Source organism: Choloepus didactylus, chromosome 17 (genome assembly GCF_015220235.1).
Source record: "Choloepus didactylus isolate mChoDid1 chromosome 17, mChoDid1.pri, whole genome shotgun sequence".
NCBI classification, from domain to species: domain Eukaryota; kingdom Metazoa; phylum Chordata; class Mammalia; order Pilosa; family Megalonychidae; genus Choloepus; species Choloepus didactylus.
In genome coordinates, this window is record NC_051323.1 from 49,796,871 (window position 1) to 49,822,604 (window position 25,734).

Sequence of the window (25,734 nt, forward strand, 5' to 3'; positions counted from 1 at the left end):
CTATTAATTGTTATATTGTTGACTAGTGTTTAATTACGTGAATGTGCCATATTTTAGTCATTGAGCAATTCGGTTGTTTTAATTTGTTTCAGTGTATTTCTTCATGTTTTTGTCCTTTGAGACACAGAAGTGGTACCCTCAGATTTTTCTGTCTGATTTCTGGATTGGTAAATTCTTAAAAAAAAAAAAAAAAAAAAAAAAAAAAATTCTGCAAGCCATGGTCTTCTGAGTGAGGACCGTGGGCCCAGAAATGAAACAAGCTGGCATTTACAGAGGAGACAATGAAACTTCTCCATTTGGGGTTATTTGTTTTTCTCATTGTCTCTTTGGCTTGGCAGTTTGTCTTCTTTATATCAGAGCTTTTGAGGTTATTGTAGGGGGATCTATTACTGAGGGTAGAGTAGAAATTCAGGTTTCTCTGGAAAAGGCACACCAATTGGCACAAAATGAGTAACATTCTCCTAGCCCCTGTGAGGAGAGCAAGGGCTGCCTCTTTACAAAAGGCTGTATCTATTTTTGGCAAAGACTCTGGAGACCTTTTTAAAGTCCTTGAAGACCAGGCCTGGACAAAGGCTTTGCCAGCAGGGCCTGCCTTCCAAATGGGGAGATCTGCAGTGGGCCCTCATCCACTCCTGAACTGAGACTGATCCTTTCCCAAATCCCCGTTGAATCTCTACCCTCTGCATTTCCTTTCTCTCAAGAATGTCTTCTACTAGTGTAGTGGAAGAAGCTCAAGCTTTGAAGTTATAAACATGCAGTCGGCTGTTACCTACTTAAATGAGCATGGGCCAGTTATTAAATCTCCTTCTTTACAGGGTGATGCTCTCCACATTACTAAAGGAGAGACAGGGCTGGTGCCTGCCTGGTGTATACTCTCCAGACAGCAGCTCTTCTTCATCCAAGTCCTGCCCATCCGTTCTTAAGCCTGTCTTCTTGGTCCTAAAATCATGATTTTGTCCTTATTGACTTTGCAACTTCATTTCCAGCTTTTGAAATGGAAACTTTGTTTCTTCTAGCAGTTATAGCAACACTTAGATGTGACCCAAATCTAATTCATTGTTATCTCCCCACAAAGGAGTTCCTCTTTTAGATGTCCTTATTTCTGTTAATAAGGTAATCACATTGTTTAGTGGCCTGTCAGCCATTCTGTCTCAAGTCAGGAAGAGGAATTCCTACCCCAGGACAGCCTCTCATGGGTTAGATAAGTGTAGATGAGCAGCTGTGAACATACAATCACCAAAGATCTTGAAGGCATAACAAAAACCCCATCATTTCCATGACTGTAAAACTGGGGACTGTATGGAATATTCTCAATCTATTAATTCTTCAAAAAGAAAAATCTGTAGCAGGTAATTTATGGTTGTGGTATACAGAGGATCCATGTTACTAAGTAACATGGGAGAGATGGAGAAAGTGGGGAATGCATCGGCCCAGTGAGTTCAAGTACTTCACAAAGGGAGGCAGTGGCAGACAGAGGTGCCAGGCCACGCAGGTAACCGGGATCACCAGGATTATCCAATGTTAAATATTACAGAAAGTGTAGACATGAAATAAATTAAAATTAAGTTATTACATGGAAGCACAATTCAGAGGTAATTTCCTCTAACATTATTAGATGGTGTCTGTTGCTACCAGAATGGTAGGGTCCGGAGCAGCAGCAGTAGTCAGCTGATGTTTGCTTCTGAATTGCCATGCCTTCTGATCATCTGATAGTTATGGGAACTAGCAGTATAACTGACAAAAGAGTTAAGACACATTTGAGAGACAAAGGAAACATTTTGATTATTTTATTTTTTAATCTTCAAAATTTTCTGCCATGAGACAGGAATGCATGATAGAAATGGCTCAACATCTTCACATGAAACACTTGGATTCATTTTCATTCACAAGTTTTTCTATAAACATCTAACAATTTCATAATCCCACCCATGTCCAACCATTATCACAGATTTAATTGACCATTAAACAGTAGTTGCCAGCAGCAGATAGCTGGGATGCTATGAATTAGTAGTGTCTTTTGAAACTACCACCCAAGAGTATTGTGATTATAAGTCTCACTGTACATGGCAACCCCCAAGGTGATGGATGTCCCTCAAAATAAACTCCCTGCTTACCATGGAGACTGTTTCCCCCAGGTACTTAAAAGAAATGCTTTATCCTTCTCCTAAACCTACTTTTTCATCCTGTGGTATTTTTCTTGCAGGGAACAGCACATGCTGACCTGATGATATAAATCATCATTGCTAATAGGCAAATACAGAAACCTGATACTGGTGTTCTCTGGTAACTATGTACAGAGCATACTAAAAAAAACATGGGTTGCTTGGAATCTATATCCAAGAGAACTACATTGAGGTGTTTTTTTTTTTAATAGTTGTAAACAAAAGGAAAGATATACGTGGACATGTATCTATACACATAGAGATACACACTGAGTATTTTCAGTGTGGTGCATATCTTCATATATAGAAATACACATAAACACAGAGTGTTGACACACACACCTTCACACATACCCACACCCTGACATACAGCATGGGAATATAAATGTTATAAGTGTCCTTGGCAGTTCACTGGAGTTTTTATATTACCAAATGATGGTGAAATACCTGATTTGCATTACTCCTGAGAAGATACTAGAAGGGAATGACAGTTCTGATGCACTTTGGAATGGCACAATCACGTAAAATGCTTGCATACTTAAGACTTCTGAACACATCCAAAGTTTCTAAACATGAGCAGACCCCCTCCCCACAAAATCAAAACAAGGCAGCAAGTAAAAAAAAAAATCAAAACAAAAAGCTTTTTTATAATCAAAGTATAAACAAATATTTAGGAAATGCATACTTGCCAGTAATTACTTTTAGAGTAGGAAACATGTACTTGAGAAAAATACAGTTGTCTGACAAAACCTAAAAAAGCAACTTTCCAATGCATAGTAACACATGCATTGCCCCAAAGAGCAGAGGGTAGCCCCATTAGAATTGCAAAGCTTATAGCAACTCTATGAGAAAAATTACCATATACATCATCTGTTAAGTATGCAATTTATAAAAAATTACTGTCACTGTTATTTACACATCTGTAAAAAAGAATTGCAATTTGTTGAGTATGTTATTCCTCCATATAATTAAACTGTATAAAAACTATAAACCAATGAATTTCAAGCACCAATTCAGTCACTTAAGCTTACTGTATTTATATTTCTTCTATTGAGGGAACAAATTATGATGAAGGCTAAGGTAAAATTAGCCAGGTTATTATTACAGCTTAGCTTTACAGGCATGTGGTCTCTTTCCTTTCCATTCACTTGAATGCCAAACATTAAAAAAATGCTTAGGCCACTAAAGGAATCCTTGGAGGTATCCATTATTTCTGAGTATCAATGGTTTAATATACATTAAAAGCTCTTTAACAAACCAATGCTTTCTTAGTTTCAGATTTAAACAGATTTGCATGCAAGAAATTAAGGGACTGTTCCTCATTATGACTTTTTAGAAAAGGCAGCACCTATATAGTAGACTAACAAGCACATCTGGACATTTACCAGTACTGTGAGAAAATGGCATTATTATTCAAGAAGGCAACATCATTGCACATGGCATTACTGAAGTTTTTCTTAATTAAAACATTTCCCTTACACATTTGGAGTAGAAGGATATTTCAATAAGCATTGTTCCCCCTAGTTTCTTTTCTGCATCAGGCCAAAAAAAAGCAAAGTCTGAACCAGTAGATGAGAAACAGTGTTTCTGGTAAGTCTGATTGTTCCTGAAGAAGACATGTTCAGATAATGAGGGGGTAATTGAAAAAATCAATATAAATTTTCAATGCATACCAAACTGAACTTTTAGGTCAGCTGCATTTGAGAGACTGAAAATAAGACTATTGAAGAAAACAGATTATGTGGAAACCCCACTCTCCATCAATGGGTGACTCTCCATCACTTCCCATCCTCTTCTCTGAACTCTATCACAAAAAAGCATGCAGCTGAAGGAGCTCAGAGTCTCACTGAAGTCATGGTGTTAGGATAGGGGAGAGTTGTCCTTGCCGGTCCTCGGTCAGAGTGGCTTCACTGTGCACCTTGTTTGTCTCCTTGGAAGGCTCTTCATAAGGAGGCTCACCAAGGTCTTCACTGCCACCTTCACTCTGCTCCTCAGTGGGGTCTTCGCTTGGCCCCACAGTCTGCTCCAAGCTATTCTCCCGAAGTGTGGGAGAACTGCTTCTTCTACTTTCTTCTTCAGCTGTCTCATTTAAGGGATGAGAAGGAGGTGGTGTGGGAGTATTAGATTGCAAGATGCTTTCAATAGAAGAGATGGGTGCTTTGGTTATAGTAGTATCTGCTACAATCTCATTCTGAGGCAAAGATAATTTTTCCACAAGTTTCCACTGAATGATGCTCATGTCTTTTCCACCAGTTGAAACCAGATGACTGTCATTGTGAGTAAAACTGACATTGGTGACGTGGCTGCTGTGGGCACTGAACTTATGACTGGGAGCCTATATGAAATCAATCAGACAATGAAAATTAAGCTTATTCTTTGTATGCCTGCTTGTAACAACTGAAGTGACTAAGGGAAATAATTCAGCTTGTGAAACAGGTAATTCAAATTAAAGCCTCCAAGTAATCAAATCTGAGGAATAAAGCTAGCAGTAATAGCCTTTTAAGAACAAAACAGAATAATTGGACATCTACTATTTCAGACTATATATTTAATTTAGAGTCTCTTCTGGAAGTCAGGTTGATAAACCTGTGAGAGTTTGGTTACTCTTCTGTTGGGACAGTTATGGGAGAATTTTCTAAGTTGGCAAGATTAGAGGTGGTTTACAAAACAATTCCATTCGTTTTATAATGTTGAATGTGTGTGTAATAAATAAAATATTTTAATATGTTTAGGAGAAATTTTAAATTGCCAAAAAATCAAAAGGAATAAAACATCACCAGCTGCCACTTCTACAGCTGTCTTTTCTTTATCCTTAATGAGGAAAGAGGAGAAGACAAGCAGTCACCTGTCTGGATGCTCATGGGGGGTGGCCCTATTATCCCTCTGTGCATCCAGTATCATGGAGAGTGATCAGTCACTCTACAAAAATATTTTCTTACCATTGATACAAAATTACCCCAAACAAAAGGCCCTATAACACTAGTTTCCATTAAATTCAGTTTACCTTTGGTTTGGAGCAGGGATACTGAAATAGATGAACTTTGCAAAAGTCATCAGCAACAGCTATCACCTTTCTATTGTGGGATCGCACCAGAGCATTGATATCTGTTCCATCGGATCCTTCCGGCCAGACACCTTTGATACAGAAAGATAGGGGTGTAGAAAAGTTAGCCTGTAAAAATGTAGCTACATATGTTTACTTGCTTTTACAATGTGATTAGCTGTCATATGTGTTCAAACTCTTAGTTGTTAATATTTCTCTTAACAAATTTCTTAGCAGGTCAACACAGTTCTTCATTCAAATGATGACATTTTATCTAAAATCAAACTACTAATTAAGCCAAAATAGCCTCAAGATGGAAAATTTACAGACCTAGAATACTTAATAGTAACCAGTAGGTGGTGCTAATAAATTATTTTAGTTTCAGCTTGACATACCTCAGCAATAAACTCTTCCTTTTTAGTTTCTAGTTGGAGGGGAAGTAATCCATTACTTGTATAGCAAGGTGCACAGCAAACCATAGCACTGTGTTTTCCAAATGGACTCTGGTAAGTTTGAAAATTTAAACAACCTTTCACTGCTCCCTTTCAGGCACTTCAAAAAAGAACCTCATAGATTTTCTTTCTTAAGGAAATATATAGGCCATCTACTAATCTACCATGCTATCCTATGGAATTTTCCCAGAAATATTATTTATGTTCGAAAATGAGACATCCCATATTTAGTTTTCAGTCATGAGGCACTGTGGATCATGTTTGACATAAACACAAACCTCCATTCAGGCCAGACTAAAATTGTGGAACATTTAAGGGTGGAGGTGTTGGCCCCCTGTGGGTGAATACTACTCTATAGAACACTTATGTTTTTTGTATATTTGCTACAAGTCAAGACATTTCTTAATTGATATCTATTAAAAAGTAAATATTTTATTAAAATAGACAGGTAAGTTACCAGCTGTTGGCCCTTCCTTGAGTTTCACTACAGAATAATGAAATTATCTACTTATGGACTAGTAAGGGTTATTTTGTTTTTAGTTTATTTCTGGTTGGCCAGCCTTCTGCATATCTAATAGCATGTGTATTTAGAACGGTCACCATACTGGCTATTTTTCTAATGCTCATAGCATAAAGAAATGTCCAGATCTATGATCAGGCCCTCACTGGAGGAGAAAGCCCTGTTTTCACAAGGCAGAGAGAGATCGTTAAAGGAAAACTATTAATATTTTCGGTATTGTTTAGGTACATCTATATCCAGTAATTGCCAAGTATAACTTGCATTTTTAATTCTTTGCAAACAAGGCTTTATTATTTTAACTTTTTATAGTCATTGTTTAACCTTTTCAGAGTGATACCTAAAGACCGGAAAGGTAAAGTTAGATTTCTAGAAATGTCCAAACCATCAGATTAGGAATAATGCCAAAATTTCTAAATAGTATTTATTAAAAATTCCTAGACAACCTACAGAATGGGAGAAAACAGTTGCAGATCATAAAGAACTCTTACAACTCAACAGCAAAAAGACAACCCAATTTAAAAATGGGCAAATGCCTTGTACATTTCTCCAAAAAGATATACAAATGACCAATAAGCACATGAAAAGATGCTTAATATCATTAACCATTAGGGAAATGCAAATCAAAATCACAATCAGATACCACTTCATATCAACTAGGATGGCTACAAAAAAACAAACACACACAGAAAGCAAATGTTGGCAAGGACAGGGAAAAACTGGAATCCTTTTGCAGTGCTGATGGGAATGTAAAATGGTGCAGTTGCTGTGGAAAACAGTTTGGCAAGTTCCTCAAAAAGTTAAACAGAGATCTTGCAATTCTACTCCTCGGTATATATCCAGAAGAACTGAAAGCAGGGACTCAAAACAGATACTTGTAACCAATGTTCACAGCAGTATTATTCACAATAGCCCAAAAGTGGAAACAACCCAAGAATCTCTTCAGCAGACTAATGGATAAATGAAATGTGGCGTAACCACACAATGGAATATTATGCAGCCATAAAAAGGAATAAAGTTCAAGAACATGCTATATCATGGATGAACCTTGAAACCATTATACTAAATAAAATAAGCCAGACACAAAAGAACAAATATTGTAAGGTTCCACTTACAGAAAATATCTAGAATAAGCGAATCTGTAATAGTCAGAAAGTAGAGTACAGGTTACCAGGGACTGGGGGTGGGGATTGGGGAGTTAATGCTTAATGGGTACAGAACCAATGTTTGGGATGATGATAGCACAACACTGTAAACGTAATTCATGCCACTGACTTGTATGCTTAAAAATCATTAAAATGGCAAATTTTATGTTGTTGATATTACCATAGCAAGATTTATTTTACCTGGCATACAAAAAAAGATTACTTTATATTTTGACAAATGGTGCTGGGACAGCTGGAGATCTACATATGAAGAACAAAGTTGCATTTCTACCTCATACCATTTGCAAAAATAATCTCAAAATGGATAGACCTAAATGTAAGAGCTAACACTAATAATTCTTAGAACACGTAAGTGTAAATCTTTGTGAGCTTGAGTTTCTTAGATATGACAGCAAAAAAGCAAGAGACAAAAAGTAGATAAAAAAATAGATAAATTGGACTGCATCAAAATTGAAAAACGTCTGTGCTTCAAGACATCCCTAAGCAAGTGAAAAGACACCAACATCAATTACCATAAAGAATTCTTCCAACTCAATAAAAGACAACCCAATTTCTAAATGGGCAAAAGGACCTGAATAGATACTTCCCTAAAGAATAAATACACATATGAAAAGATGCTCAATATCATTATTCGTTAGGAAAATGCAATTCAAAACCACAATGGCTAGAATCAAGAAGACAGTAAGCATTGGCAAGAATGTGGAGAAACTGGAACCCATACATTGCTGGTGGGACAGCAGATAGTGTAGCAACTTGGGGAACAGTCTGGAGGTTCCTCACAAGGTTAAACATAGTTACCATATGACCCAGCAATTCCATTCCTAGGTATATACCTAAGAAATACAAAAACATGTCCACATACAAACTTGACCATGAATGTTCATTAGCAGCATTATTCATAATGGATGAAAAGTGGAAACAACACAAATCTCCATCAATTGAAAATGGATAAACAAAATGTATACACATATAATGGAAGATTATTCAGCCATAAAAAGGAATGAAGTGATCAAAGACTTAAAATATAAGAACCAAAACTATAAAACTCCCAGGAGAAAACAGAGGGAAGCATCTTCAGGACACTGTGTTAGGCAATGGTTTCTTAGACTATATCAAAAGCATGAATGATAAACTTTTGTGCATCTAAGAGCTTCAAGGTAAAAACACAACCTAAAGAATGGGAGAAAACATCTGGAAACCACATATTCAATAAGGGCTCAATTTCCAGAATATATAAAAAAATACTACAACTCAGTAACAAAAAGACTTGAATAGACATTTAGCCAAAGAAGATAAACAAATGGCCAATAAGCACATAAAAATATGCCTAGTATCGTTAGCCATTAGGGAAATGCAAATCAAAACCACGAGATACCACTTCACACATACTAGAATGGCTACTAATAAAAAAAGGGAAAGTAAGTTTTGGAGGGAATGTAAAATGTTACAGCTGCTGTGGAAAAGTTTGGTAGTTCCTCAGGAAGTTAAGTATAGAATTACTGTTAGACCCAGCAACCCTACTTCTAAGTATATACTCAAAAGAATTGAAAGCAGGGACTTGAACAGATATTTGCATACTATAATGATGTTCATAGCAGCAGTACTCACTACTGCCAAAAGATGGAAGCAACCAGTGTCCATCAACTGATGAATGGGTAAACAAAATGTGGTATATGCATGCAATGGAATCTTATTCAGCCATAAAGAAGGATGAAGTTTAGATAATGTGACAACATGGATGAACCTTGATGACATCACATTGAGTGAAACAAGCCAGACACAACAGGACAAATATTGTCTGATTCCACCAATATGAAATAATTAGAATAAGCATATTCAGAGTCAGAAAAGAAAATACAGGTTACCAGGGGCTGAGGTGGGGGTAGGGAATGGGAAATTAATACTTAATTGGTACAGAGTTTCTGTTTGGGGTCATGGAAAGTTTTGGTAATGGATGTCAGCATATGTAGCACAACACTGTGAATGTGATTAACTCCACTGAATTATATATTTGAATGTGGTTCAAAAGGGAAATTTTATTAGAAAAAAATTTTAAACTATAGGACTTAACACAAACAGTGGACTCTAATGTAAACTGTGGACTGTAGTTACTAGTATAAATATAACTATTATTTCATCAATTGTAACAAAGGTACCACCCTAATGCACAGTGTTAAGAACAGGGAAAACCATGTGTTTGGGGGGGGGGGTTTATGGGAACTCTGTATTCTCTGAATTCTCTGTAAACCTACAAATTCTCCAATTAAAAAAGGAATGAAGTACTGATTCATGCTACCAAGTGGATAAAGATAAGAAGATAGTCAACAAAGGATCACATTTTATGATTCCACTTATATGAAACATTCAGAATAGGCAAATCTATAGAGGAAGAAAGTAGTTTAGTGGTTAAGGGGGTGGGGGGTGAGTGACTGCTAATGGCAGCAATATTTCTTTTTGGGGTGATGAAAATGTTCTAAAAGTAGATAGTGATGATGGTTGCACAACTCTGTGTCTAAACCAAAGCCACTGATTGAACTGTACACTTCAAATAGGTGAACTGTATGGAATGTGAATTTTATTTTAATAAAACTGATTTTTAAAATGCCTTTATAAATTTCAAAGTTTCAGTTTCCACTTGGAGAAAAAAATGGGAAGGCTCAGCAGTAGCAACCTACACTATTATTTATATTCACTTATTTTACTTGTCTTTTATATTTACTGGGGACCAAAAGTCTGCTGAATTTTGTAGATTGAATCCTAATGCATTTAACTTCTCTGAATCTGGCATAATAGTGATAACAGTAAAGAACACACATAGAATATTTTTCAGTTACAAATTTAAGCAAGTGAATAGTATATAAAAATTCCACAAATAGCTTCATCACATTAGTTGTCTTGTCCTTACCAAAGACATGAAAACCTAGTACACAGGTGTATGTCGTCCAATCGATGTCCTTACAACCGGATCGATTCCTGATTAGTTTGCAGCCATGTGAAATGTCCCCTTTAAATTTAGAAACAGGAAGTATAATCATAGTGCTTGTGTACAAATGTATTTGAAAGTGCATCTTGATTCAAACTAGTCACGTTTACTTGTATTTATAATCCATACACTGAAAAACATTAAGACACATTTAAAAAGGAAAAGAAAGTGTTTACTGAGTTTCTGTAACAATTTTTATAGAACTACAAATTGTTTCCCACTGAGGATGTTCTTTTTTCTCTAAAAATCATAAATGCCCATCCATTATATTCCTCCTTGCCTCCAGGAAAAGTTGTTAAATACAAAACTATTGAGAGCAGTATCAGTGTCACTGAGTAATTTATTACTATGTGTGCCTTCTGTTCTACACCATTAAATTCATTCATTACTTTCTTGGAGAAGTGAACCACATTTGAGATTCTCATTACTTAGTTCACAGTAGATATGCTTTGTCAGGTTAGAGAGGCCAGCATGCATACTCTGCACAATTAAAATTCCACACAGCCTGTACATTAGCACCCTGCCACGTTTGAGCCCCCAAGTAATCATTCATACTTACAGTACAGTATCTCATAGTCTCCCGAGTTAGACATTATATAGTTGTTGTCCGGGGACCAGTCAAGGTGTGTGATATAGCTGGAATGTCCCTAGAGAATAACAGATTAACTGTTAGAAAGCACTTAAGAGTTTAGAATGATAGTTTAATAGTTATCCAATACTGTTTCCTGAGTAGCCATTTGTTTGGAATTCCTCACGGATAGGGAGTCTCTAGAAATGAACAGGGTCCACAGCAATTCCTTAGTTCTTTTCCACTGGATCTTGTTGAAAGGCCATGATGTATGTATATGAGGATACAAGTGATACAGGACTCTGGAACAAGGAGGACCTCAACATGATGGAAAGGCCAAGCACTTGGGACTTGGGAGGACCCTGCTGGCCTTGCCACTTAGTCACCAGCAATAAGCACCTACTACCTGTGCTACAGTCTTCCATGAAGACAGTCTCTTGGACGATGCAACAGATACCACACTCAGGCGTTATTTCAAGTCACTGGTGACCCCATTAAGAGTGAATGAAGTATTGGTTCCTGGGTGAGACAAGGAGTACAGTTTTCCTAGGCTGCCTCAAGTACCCATGGTATTCCAGAGGCCCCTAGAGGTTTCCCAGGAAAACTCCCATCTGCAGAGAATGTTCTGGGGAAAGGGTTACAATGCCCTTCTTCAGCAGCTAGACCTGATACAATGTGCGATTATTTAAAACATTGCTTAAACAGGAAGACAGTGCCCTTTTCTGCTTAGATTTTACTAATACTGTGATAATTAAAACCAAAAGCCACTAACTGCTGTATTTTATTGTTTCACATATAAGCATTTTATGATTTCCAATAAACTATTTCATATAAATCATATAGGTCTATGGTCCACCAAAGCCACTGCAGTCTCAGGCATTCAGTTTCATACCTATAGTCTGTGGTGAAACCCATTTTAATTTCTGATTGTACTTTTAAAATTACCAGCTTTCTGCTCACATAATTTTTATTTTTTAAGTTAATAAATTCAGATGTTCCTTAGGCATCGTTTTTAATGATTTACACAACATGTTCTTATTGTCCCAGATTCCTTCTGAAGCCTAATGCAGTGTCCTGAACCTTTCTGGAGCTGTGTTCACCACCACAGGGCTGCATGGCAAATACACATATTTATACATTTAAATTAATTTAAACTATGTGGATTTGAGAACTGTGAGGATTCCTGAAATGACTGTAGATTAGGTGGTCTATTAGAATTTAGATTAGAATAGATTAGATTAGGTTGGGATCACTTGCTAGGCACACAGGGGACCCACTAACTTAAGAAGGATCAATTTTTAAAGCCAGAAAGACGTGGTTATTGGATATTTTCAGAGTGGTAGTAGGTTGGGGGTCACAGAAATCCTTTTTCATAGTGCACATGAATCTGATGCCTGGCTTTGGTGTCTGAAGAAGTCATGCTTCCGAGATAAGAAAACTTACTACATGAATGAAGGATTTAACCAGATTAATTATGGCAAAGAACAGTCCTCCCAAAAGGATTCATTCTATGGTAAAAGTACCAAAAATATCAGAATCCTTGTGAAAAGCTTTTTACTTAGAAGGGCATCAAAAGCATTGTGTATGTGTGTATATATATATACATTCATGTAACCCATACCTCTGTTAAATACAGAATATGTTCAGAAGTTAAATCAATACAAAGTATTTCCAAAAATGACTCTTGAATAGGAAAAATCCCCAGATTTTGAAAGACCTTATGGAAGTTATCAACTTGTGTTGGAAAAGAGAAGCATTTTTTTCTCTGGTATGGATGCCAGTAAATAAGGAAAAAAGATTAAATGTGACTGTTGGGGCTTACAATGTTATCTTCCAAGATGCCACCACACCCTTTTATGCCTCACCCAATTTACAGGCCCAGGGGAAGGTACATGCATAGCCTTGGGGGAAAATAGCCTTAAACTTCACCTCCTGGGCAAACACCACAGCTGACAGTAAAATCTAATATACTTCCCTGAAAAGAAACAGAGACTTATTCTAAGCTAGTACTATCAATATCGCCATTAAGTAGCTGAATGGTGTAACCACAATAATCACAAGTGACAGAGCCCAAGAATACAAATGGAAAACAAAAATCAGAAATATTTTAGCTAAATGTTTGTGAACTAAATAGGACCATCACCTGAATCAGTGATTTACAACTCTGACTGCATATGAAAATTACCTGGGGAGTTAAACAAACAAACCCAACACCAAGAGTTAGGGATCTAACTTTTTTCTTAAGCAGGTATCCAGGTGTCCCCTCACCATTTACAGCAGAACTGTCCAACTTTCTACAATGTGTAGATGAAAGTATTCTATATCTGCACATTCCAATTCGGTAGCAGGTAGCCATTTGTGGCTTCTGAGTGCTTGAAATGTGGCTAGAGCTCCTAGGGAACAGAATTTTATTTAATTTTGTGAACAGAAAGTTGAGGCTACTAGCTGCTCTACTGGATAACACAGGTAGAGAACAGTCCATTCTCTGATTTGAAATACCTCTTTTATTATTTGGTAAATTTTCATATAAACAGATCTGTTTCTGGACTGTCTTTTCTGTTCCATTGATCTGTCTTCCTATTTCTGGGTAACTGTGGTAGGTTTTGTGGTATGTGGAAAATTTCGGATGCACTTTAGAACCATTTTATCAAGTCCATAAATATGCTGAAAATTAAATGAGATTAAATTTAAATTTAGAGATTAATTTGTAGAGAACAGACATGTTATCAATTTTCTTCTTGTAGAAATAAGTTATATCTCTATTTTTTCAGTCCTTAGTTTGTCTTTCAGCAGTGTTTCACCCAGCTTCCTGTGCTTTTCTTGTCATGTTTACTACCAAAACTTCCACAGTTTTTGTTACTATTTTAAATGAGATTTTTTTTCTATCACATTTTTGATGTGTTTTTGCTGGTTTGAAGGAAAGCTGACTGGGGTATTGAATAGAGGGAACACAGCCTGCCACTTTTCCCTATGACCCACAAATAAGCCCGGTACCCAAGACTAGGTGTGTTAGCCTAGCCTAGCTCCTAGGAGATGGGATGATAAATGTGGACTGACTGCCTTCTCAGGAGTGCCCTGAGGTAGAACTCATCCCTAGCAGATAGTGGCCTGCAGGCACATTCCTTCCCCTTTTGCCCTGAGCAAATGTAAACTTTCAATGGAGATGACTTGACTTAAGTATGAAGATTTTATGGCACCTGGTCCACCCCAACTGGCAGGGAGCAGAGTCCATCAACCAGGATACAAGAAGGGGGTGCATGATCATCTCCCTGTGTAGGCCATGGGGGACTGATGCCCACTCCTGAAGCTGACCTTGCTCTGCCTCTTCTCTATGTACGTAAATGTTCCATCCAATGCCTGGGTGAGTTGTGCTTTTGCCAGTGACCCTGACACCTGCAATCCCTAGAGTGGGCTGGGACCCTAGGACTGCTCTTCTTGGTGTCAGGTCTTTTTATGCTCTTTGCTATCCTCAATGCAGTGCCTCCTTCCTTAGAGATGCTAATAGCTGTTTATCTTAACAAAAAGGGAGAAGGCAGATTAGACAGGCAACTGGCAGTATATACTAAAATCACATTTGCCTAAAGGGAGGGAATGTGCTGGCTATAGGATGCTCATGTCCTGTTCCTGTGGCATTTATATATCTCACTTGAAATGAATAAACCGGCAGTCTGATTATAATTTGGTTTTTTGAAGCTTGCTTATAGAGAGAAAACTTGGTTAATTAGAGGAAACTAGGATCTGATGCCTTTACCAGTTACAGTTCTTGTTGTAAACTGTTACCCTGTTTTACAAACAAGCAAGCATTGGAGAGCTTGATTGTTATAAGTCCATCTCCGTGAAATGGATCTTCTTTTGTTCCTTAGCCTACAATTTTGAGAGCAAGGTCCTAGGTCCTGTAATGTCCTCATTAAGCACAGTTACTGATTGGTAGCCTATATATCAGCCAGCTGACCCTCTACCTTTGCATCTTTGGGTACCAGTCATCTTCTCAATTGACATCTTCACATAAAGTGATGCTGTGAAGGGGTATAGCTCCAGTTGCTTGGTTACAACTTACTAGAGGGACATTTCCTAAAGTCCTAAGTATGGTATGCTTCTGTAGCTAGAGTTGCCACTTAAATGTTGACTGAAATGGGAAAATCATTGGAAATAAAAAACATTTGTATTTGGAATTCTGAGAGTACTTCTAGTTGCCACGTTTGAACAAAAAAATAATTTTCGTAACAATCCTACAAAGTAGAAACTAATATTATCTCCAACTTTAAGATAATAAAATTGAGACTCAGAGAGGTTAATTAACTTGCCAAAAGTCACAAACTAGTAAGAGGCTGATACAGCATTAATCCAGTTTTGTCAGTCCTAGATCATAGTGGACAATAGATAAAAGCAGTTTATATGAGACTAGAAGACCAGCTGGTGGAAACAGATAGCAAGGAGAAATGACCATTGGAAGCACAAAACAGAAGATAATTTAAAAAGCAGAGTAACTGAGCCTTTCATTATAGCTTCAAACTGCTCTAGAAACTTTAACAGTTCCTAAGTGTTTTTCCAAATAACACTTTCAAACAGTCAAGATAAAAGCTGCCTAAACACAGAAGGCCAAGTCTCATGAAAGTGACAAACTTGCCATTATTCAGTGCTTCCAAGGTCATTTTGATTACCCAGTTTCATATACAGCTGCTCTGTTTCCTTTATGTATAACAGCACATAAAAGTCAGAAGCATTACACATTGCAAAGTCTGCTCTACTACGAGTTGGGAGAACTGGGTTCTAATTCCTGGATCTGCCACTAAGTCAAGATGTGACCAAAGAAAAGTCATTTATCTTCTCTGGAACTCAGCCTCTTCATTTGAAATGGGGGTTGAACTAAGTATGTGACTGCCACAATCTATCCACCTGTAAAATTTTATGAGTCCACAAAACTAAATCTTATTTGATACACTTTGTTCATTAAGGCAGGAACTTAGTGAAATAGTTTTAAAAGATTGAGATGAAAAATAATTAAGAAAAATTTGGTGCCTAGTAGAGTAAACTTTAGTAATGTAAAAACTCCTTTCAGTGGAACATTTCATTTGATCATGTTGCACAATGTGGTACTGTGGTATCTTCCATATCACAAATAGAGTAAAAATGAATTTAAGTATATTTAAGTATAGTCATGAAAAATGAATTTAAGTATATTCATGAATAATGATTAAAAATGGGTTGTTAAGGCAAACAGGTATTTGGGGCGAATTTGTTTGGCTTAAATGTCAAAGCCATGACAATCTGTTCTTTGATGTGATTATATTTCCAATTTCTTGTTCATGTAAGATTTCAATAAAACTCAAAAATCCATTCAAAACTACCCATTTCAAATAAAAAAAAAAGTATTTGGGGCAAATTCTAAAGCTTTGAGGTTGCCTGTAGAGCAGTTTATAAATGGACTGTTTTCAGCATATAGTATATAAATGCAAAAAGCCCCAATCATATAGGTCTCTTCCTCAAATGGTGAAACCCTGTTTTTGATGAAAAGTAGTAATCAAAATAAATTTCAGATCCATATTGAAGCTTATTTTACTTACAAGATGTATATACTTCTGAAATCTAATTCTTCTATTTATTCCCCTAATACTAATATTAAAAGATCTGTGCCACTGATTCAACTGATTGCCTAATCCTAAATAAATTTAACATACACACCAAGCTATCTCATTTTCTATAAATAGTTAACATTTATTGAGTACTTATTATGTGCCAAGCACTAGTGTAAATACTTTACATGCATTAACTCATTTTAATCCTGTGAAGCAGAAACCGCTATCATCTTCATTTTAGAGATGAGACAACTGAAGAGCAATTTGAAGGAACTTCCCCAAGGTCACATTAGCTTGTAAGTGGTGAGGCAAAAATTCCAATCCAGGTAGTCTGATCCGGAGTCTGTGCTCTTAACCACTCAGCAGTACTGCCTACCTTCCCGTCCTGTCCTCATCTGGACCTTGCATGCACTGAGACAAGGAGTAAGTCTTACACGTGTTCCCAGTGCCTGGAATATTTCTCTAGTGCCTAGCAGAGTACCTGCCTTTTAGTAAGTACTCAGTGTGCCTGCAGAACTAAATCCAATCCTCATCCTATAATTACCAGTAATTCTAATCACATTAGAAATGGGCAAAAAATTAAAGGAAATATGCTTCTATTAATTCTCTTAAATGCCAACAAATCTCTCTATAAATTATTTCATTTTTAGTGGGAGAGAGGCACATAGGCCACTGCAAGGGGTAGGGTGGTCAGGGTCAAGGGACATGAGATGAACAGTGTGAGACACACTTTCGTTTCTGACTCACTCCATTTTCAAACAGTGTTATTCTAAGAGTCTCCTATGGAAATATTTTCGATTTAAGAAACTGCCTTAAAACTAGTCAAAGAGGGACAAATAGTAAATTCCCATCAAAAGGAAGCTCCTTTCTAAAGTACACAGGGAGTTGGAATATTCTGTTGTTAGGTAACCTCAGTTTTCAAAGATAGCAATTAAAGTTTAAAGCAGTTAATGAGAGAAGATAATGGATGCATCAATATAAACATTTAACTCTTTTTAACAGAAGTAAAATTTTCCAACAATTCATAACTTAATTTAACTTCACTACTTACAGTGCACTTTCCATATCTGCTATATTTTCTTCCATTTTCTGAGACTACATAGAGGTAAATAAAGTTGTCATGAGATCCTACAGCCAGGAAGGTGCCATCTAGAATGAAATATTTAAGTATATATTTATTTACTATTATAAATTGATTTATTTACTGTTATTTTACCACACATATACTAAAGGATGTTTTACAAATGTTGTTAAATCACATCAATTTGACTGTTATTTGTCATTTGATGAATAAATTATTTCCCATCTCCCATCACTAAGCCAACTTAAAAAACTAATGGTTATCTAGTTCAATATACAATGTCCTCTTGGTGAGGCTCATACACCTTAGGCTTTACCCCAGTTAGCGAACACTGGCACTTAGATTCAGGAGGAGGCTAATGGGGACATTAGCATGATTTTATGGGTAGAAGTACACAGTATGTGGGTGGTAGGTAAGCTGAGCACACGTGGTATCTTCAACTACAAGGTAGGTTCTCTTGGGCAGGCACGTATCTCTTATTTTACGCTCTCCTTTATTGTATCTCACAATGCTATGCATATAAGATGGTCGATAAAAATCCATTTGACCTTTGGATTTTAATTGCTATATTTGCACTGGTTATTTGCTAATACACCACTAAAAAAACCAAACCAAAACAGAATAACTTTTCTGCTCCAGGTTAACTCCTGCTAGGTTATGGCTTGAAGCAAATACTCTTCCTTCCTTATTCAATTCAGAGCACAGTATTTGGTGCTTCCTTTGAAACATCTGAGAAGCACCCAAAAAGATGCCTGGACCCCAAGCTGATCCAATAACTACTGGAATGTATTTTCAAATATTAAAAAAAAAATTGTCACTCAGACTAACTCCAGGGAAGAATGGTGTGATTCAAAAACCATATTAATAAGGGGAAAAAGGATTAGAATATTATGGAAACTTAACATTCTGAATAAAGTACAAAGAGTTATTCAAACAAGGCTAAATGAATTTATCAAATTTTTATAATGAATTGCTAAGTATTTTATCTAATTAATAAACTAATCATTATATAGCCAATAACAAAGTAGAGTCTGAAGAACTTGAAGGGCCTATAAAATGTATTTTGAATATCATAATTTCTTTTATATTCTTCTCTTATCTACAAAGTAAAGGTTGCTAAATACAAGTAAACTACAGCCTAATAACTACTCAAAATTGTAAGTATGTATAGTTTCAAAACATGGGATTTGATTGCACTATATTCTGCTTTTAATTGCAAAAGCAGTGGTAACAGTTTATCCTAAATTTATTTTTGCTTGGTAACTTGGAATGTTATATAACTTTAACGGATCTTTTGCTGTTTCCTGCGGCAGAATTTAATCTGATGTCAGGGGAAACATAGTCAATACTTAACAACTGGGGAAAAAAGTCAGCTTTACTGGAAGAGAAAACAGGCAATTGGAGTCCAGTGCTGTGCATGCCAGGATGCGGGCCAATCTGCCTACCTACTGAGTAGCGCATCACAGAGAGCTGCTCATTCCCATCTGTGTGGATAGAAACTAGATCTCTGGTTTCTGCATCCAGAACAAACCACCTGTTAAGAAGTAAAAAGCAGAATTTCCTTCAGATATAAACATTTACAGAAAAAAAAAAAAAAGGTTGATTTTTCTCCATATTTTAAAAAATAAGTTATAATAACCCGTAAGTATAGTCTGCTTCTCTCTTATAATGAAGGATGAATTCATTTTGCTAAATGCAATTAAGTAAAGTATAATATACTAATATGGGCCTATGTATGTTCTCATTTCTATTGGGGTATTCACTGAATGTTAACTGTGTCTCTTTGCCAGGCACTGTCTAAAAAAAGAAGATGACATGATCAGTGTTCTTGAAGATTACACTAGAGTTGGGGAAAAGGAAATGAGCTAATTGAAATAAAGAACAATTAAATGCCAAGCTCAGTTATTGGTGACTAAGTATAACAGAGTAACTTATAGGAGGAAAATGAATGATAGCAGACACAGAAAAACCTTTAGGGAGGAGGTAAAATATGGGTTGAGTGCAACCCTTAGGGAAAGAATACAGGCAGTTCAGCAGCTGCCCAGCTATGGAAATACGAAGGAGCATGGACAGTATGAAGGTGGGAGGGAACAGAAGTGGGCCATTATTTGGTATAATTTTAAAGGCATCAGTAGGGGACACTCTGCTCCCCCAACACCTCCAATGCTTGCACACCAAAGGTAAGAAATTCTTTGAAAGGGACAGTTTTCATTTACATTTACAGAAAAAGTCAAAATGCAAATGCCTCGAGAGAGAAAACAATGACTTAAAGCCAACTACATTATAAATGACTTTTTAGACCTTTTTCTAAGAGCACTGAAGGAAAGGATGGGCACTTAAGAAGAGCATGGTGAGACTGGGAACTAAGGACAGACAACTTAAGGTTGGATGGATAAAACAAGGGCAGGTAACAGACAGCATGCCAAACTGGTTGAGGAGTCGAGTTTAGAGGACAACTGGCTCAGAGTAAGCACTAAATAAATATTTGTAGAATGAATAAATGAACAAATAAATATAAAATAGGTCTTGAATGTAACAAAAGCTAAGTTTTAGCAAGAGTTATTTAATAGAAGTGCAGGAAGAAATAGTGAGGATAAAGAGAATGGGATAAGACTAGAAAAATAAAATCACTATCTTAATGTCACATAACTGGATAGGACAAGAGGCAAATTTTATTTCTAATTATTCATCTGGGGAAAACTCCATCACAAATATAAGCCAATAAAAGCATTATAACTAATAAGTGGAGACAATTTCCACTCCAGGTTTTAAAAAAATAGTATTTAGGGAAGTAGAGGAAATGGCTCAAAAGTTAAAAAAAAAAAAAAAAAAAAAAATTGATGTTGTTTAACATGCCCTAGTGAATTCAAGGTAGAAGATGAAAAACTAAAGGTCCCAATTCTAGTTGTCAATAATATCCCTCTCTAAGCATGTTCATAAATGAATTTTAGTGACTTGTGAGCCATGGGCTGAAAACTTCTAGGCAACTAACCTAATTCATAAATTATATCATCTACTTGGGTAAGAGAAATAGTTTCTATATGGGAATACTTGAGAGCTTAAAGGCCAATTAGCAGGAATAGATGAATACTGCCTAAGTTTATTAATCATTTCCACCGCAATGGTGCATCAGAAACATACTTTGTTGCAATTGGACTTATCCACAGATTACAGGTTCCTTCTGAGTATGTAATTAACCAATTTTTATAGTGAAATTCCTCTGGGCTAAGAAATGCCAAAGATGATGCCACTGTCCTTTTCAGCATAAGGGCACAAAATGGCATTCTAATTCAGACTGAACAGACAAACCTAAAGAATAATGAGATATGGTGCCACTCTGTAGGTACAAGTTTCAAGGTTTTAGTGAGTTTATGAAAACTTTACCGTATACTCCTACACATTTAAAAATCATCAATTTTTATTTTTGAGACGCTCTGATACTGTTTCAAGACTGTTTGCTAGTTTAATTTTCCTACAAAAACTGCATACAATTTTAGCTTTTCTGAAACTGTCTTAAAGGATAAGAAACTAGAATGTCTGCTGATATAAAATGTGGAGAAACCTAAAACTCTTAGTCATTTACAGATTAGAAATAGTAGCTATGAAAAATAAAAATAAAATACTGCCGACTTTTCTATTTCCTAAATAACATATCAGATTAATTCTTCTACTTTTGGCAAGTAATTTTTAGTAATAACTCATTAATAGGCTACAACATCCACATGGAACCCGAGCAATAATTTTTATTAAGCTCCCATCTTTTTCACTGCATGGAATATGTTCTACCTTCAGAAAAGACTTTTGGGCTCAGGCCCCCTTGTTCCTAACAATGGTAAGGAGAGATCAAGGAATCCTATAGCAAACAGGATTTTCTAGAAGTAAATGTGTTTAATTATATTTTTATTTTAATATAGAATATATACATTAGAACTGAATTTCTGTTTAGGGTAGTTTGAAATCATTATGTAAACTTAAAAAGTTAATGTAAAGTTGGGAAATACAAATTCAACATTATATAAAGTGTTCCCTCTAGATGGCAGATTTTTAACTTTTTTTCTCCTGCTAAAGAAAAGAAGATAAGAAAAACCCAACACAACGGTCTTACTTTACAATTAAGGACACTAAAATTTTGTGATGCCAAAATTTGACCAGTCACCAACCAACTAGTGGCAAACCCGGGACACAACTCCTGTGCTTTTCACTATATGTCACACCAGGGAGCGCTGTAATCCCGTGGAAGGTGCTCTCTCATGTCTCTGTGATACACGGACACTTAGGGATCCAAAAAGGAAAGGAGATCAGCAAATTTATATTCTAAATGGGGAGAGAGAATGAATTCATAAACTGGTAAAAGGTTCAAAGCAATTAGTTTTACAAGTAAGGATAATTTAGTTTTCAGAGCAGAGACTAATCACTAAGGATGTGAGTGGTCTAGGGTTTCACATCAAATGTGGCAGGGATTGGTGGGATAGGAATAGGTAGAGAGGAGCAACTAAGAAACTACAAAAAGGGCTGGAATGTATACAAAGAACAACCTGACCATTCTAGCTGGAATGGTGAAGGAAATATTTTTAGTGGGCTTTAAAGGCCGGGCTAGTAAGATTGAATTCTACTGTTTAGGCATTAAGAAGTCTTTAGGAACATTCTGGTCCAGCAGGTATACTATGCTCGTTGTTTTCCGCATTCACTCAATCCATTCCTCCTGCTTATAATGACATGACCTCTTCACTGCCACATAAGAATCCAAATCTCCTTCAAGGCATCTGTGAAGCTTTCTCTGACCACTCAGGTTCCCATTAATTCCCTGTTGCTCTCCAAACATTAGTAGCTGCTTGTTTATATAACCCCAACCTGCTGTGAAATGTTCCTTATCTTTGTATGTAGTTATCTAATTATGTTAAAATCTACTTGGTGACCATGTCTCATACCATTCATTATATTTACTACAGTGTTTTGCAAGTTGCAGTTGCTCAATAAGCATGTGAAGAGTGACTCAGAAGTGAGGTTATAACTAAGCAGAACCCGGGTAGGGTTCAGGATGATGGAGTTCAAAGACACTGGTGCACGCTGTGAAATGAGCTCAGGTGTACCCAAAGGGCTGTATTAAGTACTATCAAATTACAAAGGGAAAAGAGTTATTTTCTTCTATTTAGAAGTTTTCTCTTTTAATTTAGTCAAGAATAAAGTCTCGGCTGGTGCTAATATGTCCTTAATGTCTCCCTTTTAACAGAAGGAGCATTTGTTAGGCTCAGAAACATTACAGTCAATGGATCGAGCAAGAATTTGAAAACAATACTTGAGCTCCGTCACTGGCTTGCCCAAGGTTGCAGGCACCACCAAAATTAATCACAATCAAGCCTCCCCAGGTCTAGGGTTCTATACTAAACTAATTTTTTTTTTACCTATCCACTTGCCATTTTCCCAGATTGCTTCGTTGTTAAAGCTGTCATTATCACTGTAGACCACAAACTTTGGGGGTCTTCTCTGAAGTTGCCCCACTCAGTCTGGCAAATCCCCTTTCCATCCTGTATGTTATACAAAGCATGTTCTAGATGCTGATTCAGTTCTGTGAATTATTTTCTTTTAAGCTTTAGCCTTTGCTTTTCATTTTCCCCGCCATTACCTCAAGCCTATTGATTTCTCTGAGTGTCTCACCCTCCATTTACCAGCCTATGAAATGACTAAGGTAATAACTCTATCTCTCCTTAAATGTTGCTTTGGAAACAGAACCGGGTCCAGCCAAGATCTGAGTAAGTGCTGTGTAAACTGCTTGAAGAATTTTATCTGCACTGATACAGACCTGACATCTGATAAGATGGCAAATAAATGTGTAGTTTTTCTGAGGTCTGGAGGTAGCATAAAGATTGTCTTTTAAGAAACTGGCTTCAGAAAAACAGGAAGGGGAAAGATGATTAATTGGGGTCTTGGAAAAATTAAGTAGAATATATGTTTACCAATAGTTCAGAGATTACAAACTTTCTCATTCATAATGGTACAAGTTAACATATATTGTGAACATTTTAAAGAACTTTATAGATCCCTCCAAGAAACCCAAATTTAAAAAAAAAAATGGGAAACCATATTTGAAAATCAAGTGTGGTATGTCTACTTAAATGTAATGGTTTATAGTCACTGGCTCAGTTAACCTAAGATTTTGGTTAGCAAATGATTAACAATTACTATTAAGTACTCATTTTTATCCATTTCTTTGCTTTAAACCTTCATTTCCATTTAGAAGATACTAGACTTATTAAAAGTCCTTGGTGCCAGTATTACCCTCACACCAAAACCAGATAAAATATAACCAAAAAACTACAGACCAATATTCCTTATGAATATAGATGCAAAAATGCTCAACAAAATACCAGTAAACCGAATCTAGCATCATATAAAAAGGATTATACACAATGAACAAATGGGACTTATCCCAGGAATTCAATGTTGATGTAACATCCATATTAACAGAATAAAATACAGAAACCATATGATCCTATGTTAATTCATTTTTTGACAGGGATGCTACGGCCATTCAATGGGAAACAAATGCTGCTGGGAAAACTGGATGTCCACAGGCAAAAGAATGAAGTTGGACCCTTTCCTCACACTAGATACAAAAATTAACTAAAAATGATTCAGAGATCTAAAGGTAAAAGCTAAAACCTTAAAGCTCTTAGGAGAAAAGATAGGGGCAAATCTGCATGACCTTGGATGTGAAAATGGATCCATAAATATGACACAAAAAGCACAGGCAGCAAAGAAAATACAGATAGATTGGACTACACCAAAACTAAAAACTTTTTTTTTTTTTTTTTTTTTACCAAGAGAGTAAAAAGATATTCTCTGAAAAGAGCTTAATATCCAGAATACAGGAAGAATGATAACAAAAAGACAGCCCAAGTTAAAAATGGCCAAAAGACTTGAATAGACTTTTCTCCAAAGAAGACATACAAACAGCCAATAAGCACATGAAAAGATGCTGAACATCATTAGTCATCTGAGAAACGCATATCAAAATGATGAGATACACTTCGTACCTACTAGGGTAACTATAATAATAAAAAAAGAGAAAAAATAAGTATTGATGAGGAAGTGGACAAATTGGAACCCTGAACATTGCTGGTGGGAATGTAAAATGGTGCAGCCACTGTGGAAGAATCTGGCAGTTCCTCAAGAAGTTAAACATAGAATTACTGTATGACCCAGCAATTCTACTATTAGATGGAAACACTGGAGTTGAAAATAAACATACACAAAAATGTGTACATGAATATTCATAGCAGTATTATTCATAATAGCCAAAAAAGTAGAAACAACTCAAATGTCCATCAACTGATGAATGTGGCATCTCAGTGGAATATACTTTGGCCATAAAAAGGAACAAAGTATCCATTTAATGCTACAAAATGGATGAGCCTTGACAGCATTACATTAAGTAAAAGAAGCTAGTTGCAAAAGACCATGTAACATATAATTATGTTTATATGGAATGCCCAGAATAGGCAAATCTTAGAAACAGAAAGTAGATTAGTTGCCAAAGGGGTGGGGGAAAGTAGGGTGGGATGTACAATGGGGAGTGACTACTAACAGGTTGTTTTGGGGATGATGAAAATGATCTGAAATTAGAGTGTGATGATGGTTGCTCAACCCTGTAAACTTACTAAAAACTATTGAATTTTAAACTCTAACTGGGTGAGTTGTATGGTATGTAAATTATATCTCAATAAAGCTGTAATAAATCCTCAGTAGGTGAGCATTAGCATGTTAAGGAAGTATTCACTTAAGGCTATGCATTTAATTCTTCCCCTTAAAAATTACATGAATATATGTCATTTTAAAATGATAATTATTCACACTCATGCTTACCCCTTGGTTACAAGAATTCTAGATATGGATATAAAGACATCTTTAAAAATTTTGCTAGTCACTCTCATCTGGATCATGCATAATCTGGGCATGTGTTGCTTTGTATTCAATTAAAGAAAACATTTCTTGCCCCAACTGTGACTTTTTTAAACAGTTTAGCTAGGTGTGGAAACAACTGGCTTAAATTTGGCACAAGTCACTTGTTTATGTGAGCTACGTAAATGTTAGAAAGTAATCTCAGTGAATTTAAATCAGATCAGTGTTTCCTTAAAAACTGGGGCTATGTATGTATTTTTGTACACCACACACACTTTCTCTCTTTC

The 25,734-nt window shown here is 36.2% G+C and overlaps 1 protein-coding gene across 5 annotated transcripts in view; it reads right to left on the reverse strand.

Annotated features, from left to right (window-relative positions):
* Positions 1 to 1,771: 1,771 nt before the first annotated feature.
* Positions 1,772 to 25,734, reverse strand: part of EML4 (EMAP like 4) — a 216,724-nt gene continuing 192,761 nt past the window's right edge. For 4 of the 5 annotated variants that reach the window (XM_037807769.1, XM_037807772.1, XM_037807770.1 and 1 more), the window contains 6 exons: positions 18,994 to 19,082; positions 17,519 to 17,616; positions 10,883 to 10,970; positions 10,246 to 10,344; positions 5,167 to 5,297; positions 1,772 to 4,497 (listed from right to left, as the gene is read on the reverse strand). In XM_037807769.1, the coding sequence (XP_037663697.1) occupies positions 4,015 to 4,497; positions 5,167 to 5,297; positions 10,246 to 10,344; positions 10,883 to 10,970; positions 17,519 to 17,616; positions 18,994 to 19,082 (988 nt within the window). In that variant the 3' untranslated portion in view covers positions 1,772 to 4,014. Of the gene's footprint in view, positions 4,498 to 5,166; positions 5,298 to 10,245; positions 10,454 to 10,882; positions 10,971 to 17,518; positions 17,617 to 18,993; positions 19,083 to 25,734 lie in introns of those variants that run through there. The other variant, XM_037807773.1, reaches the window with a different exon arrangement.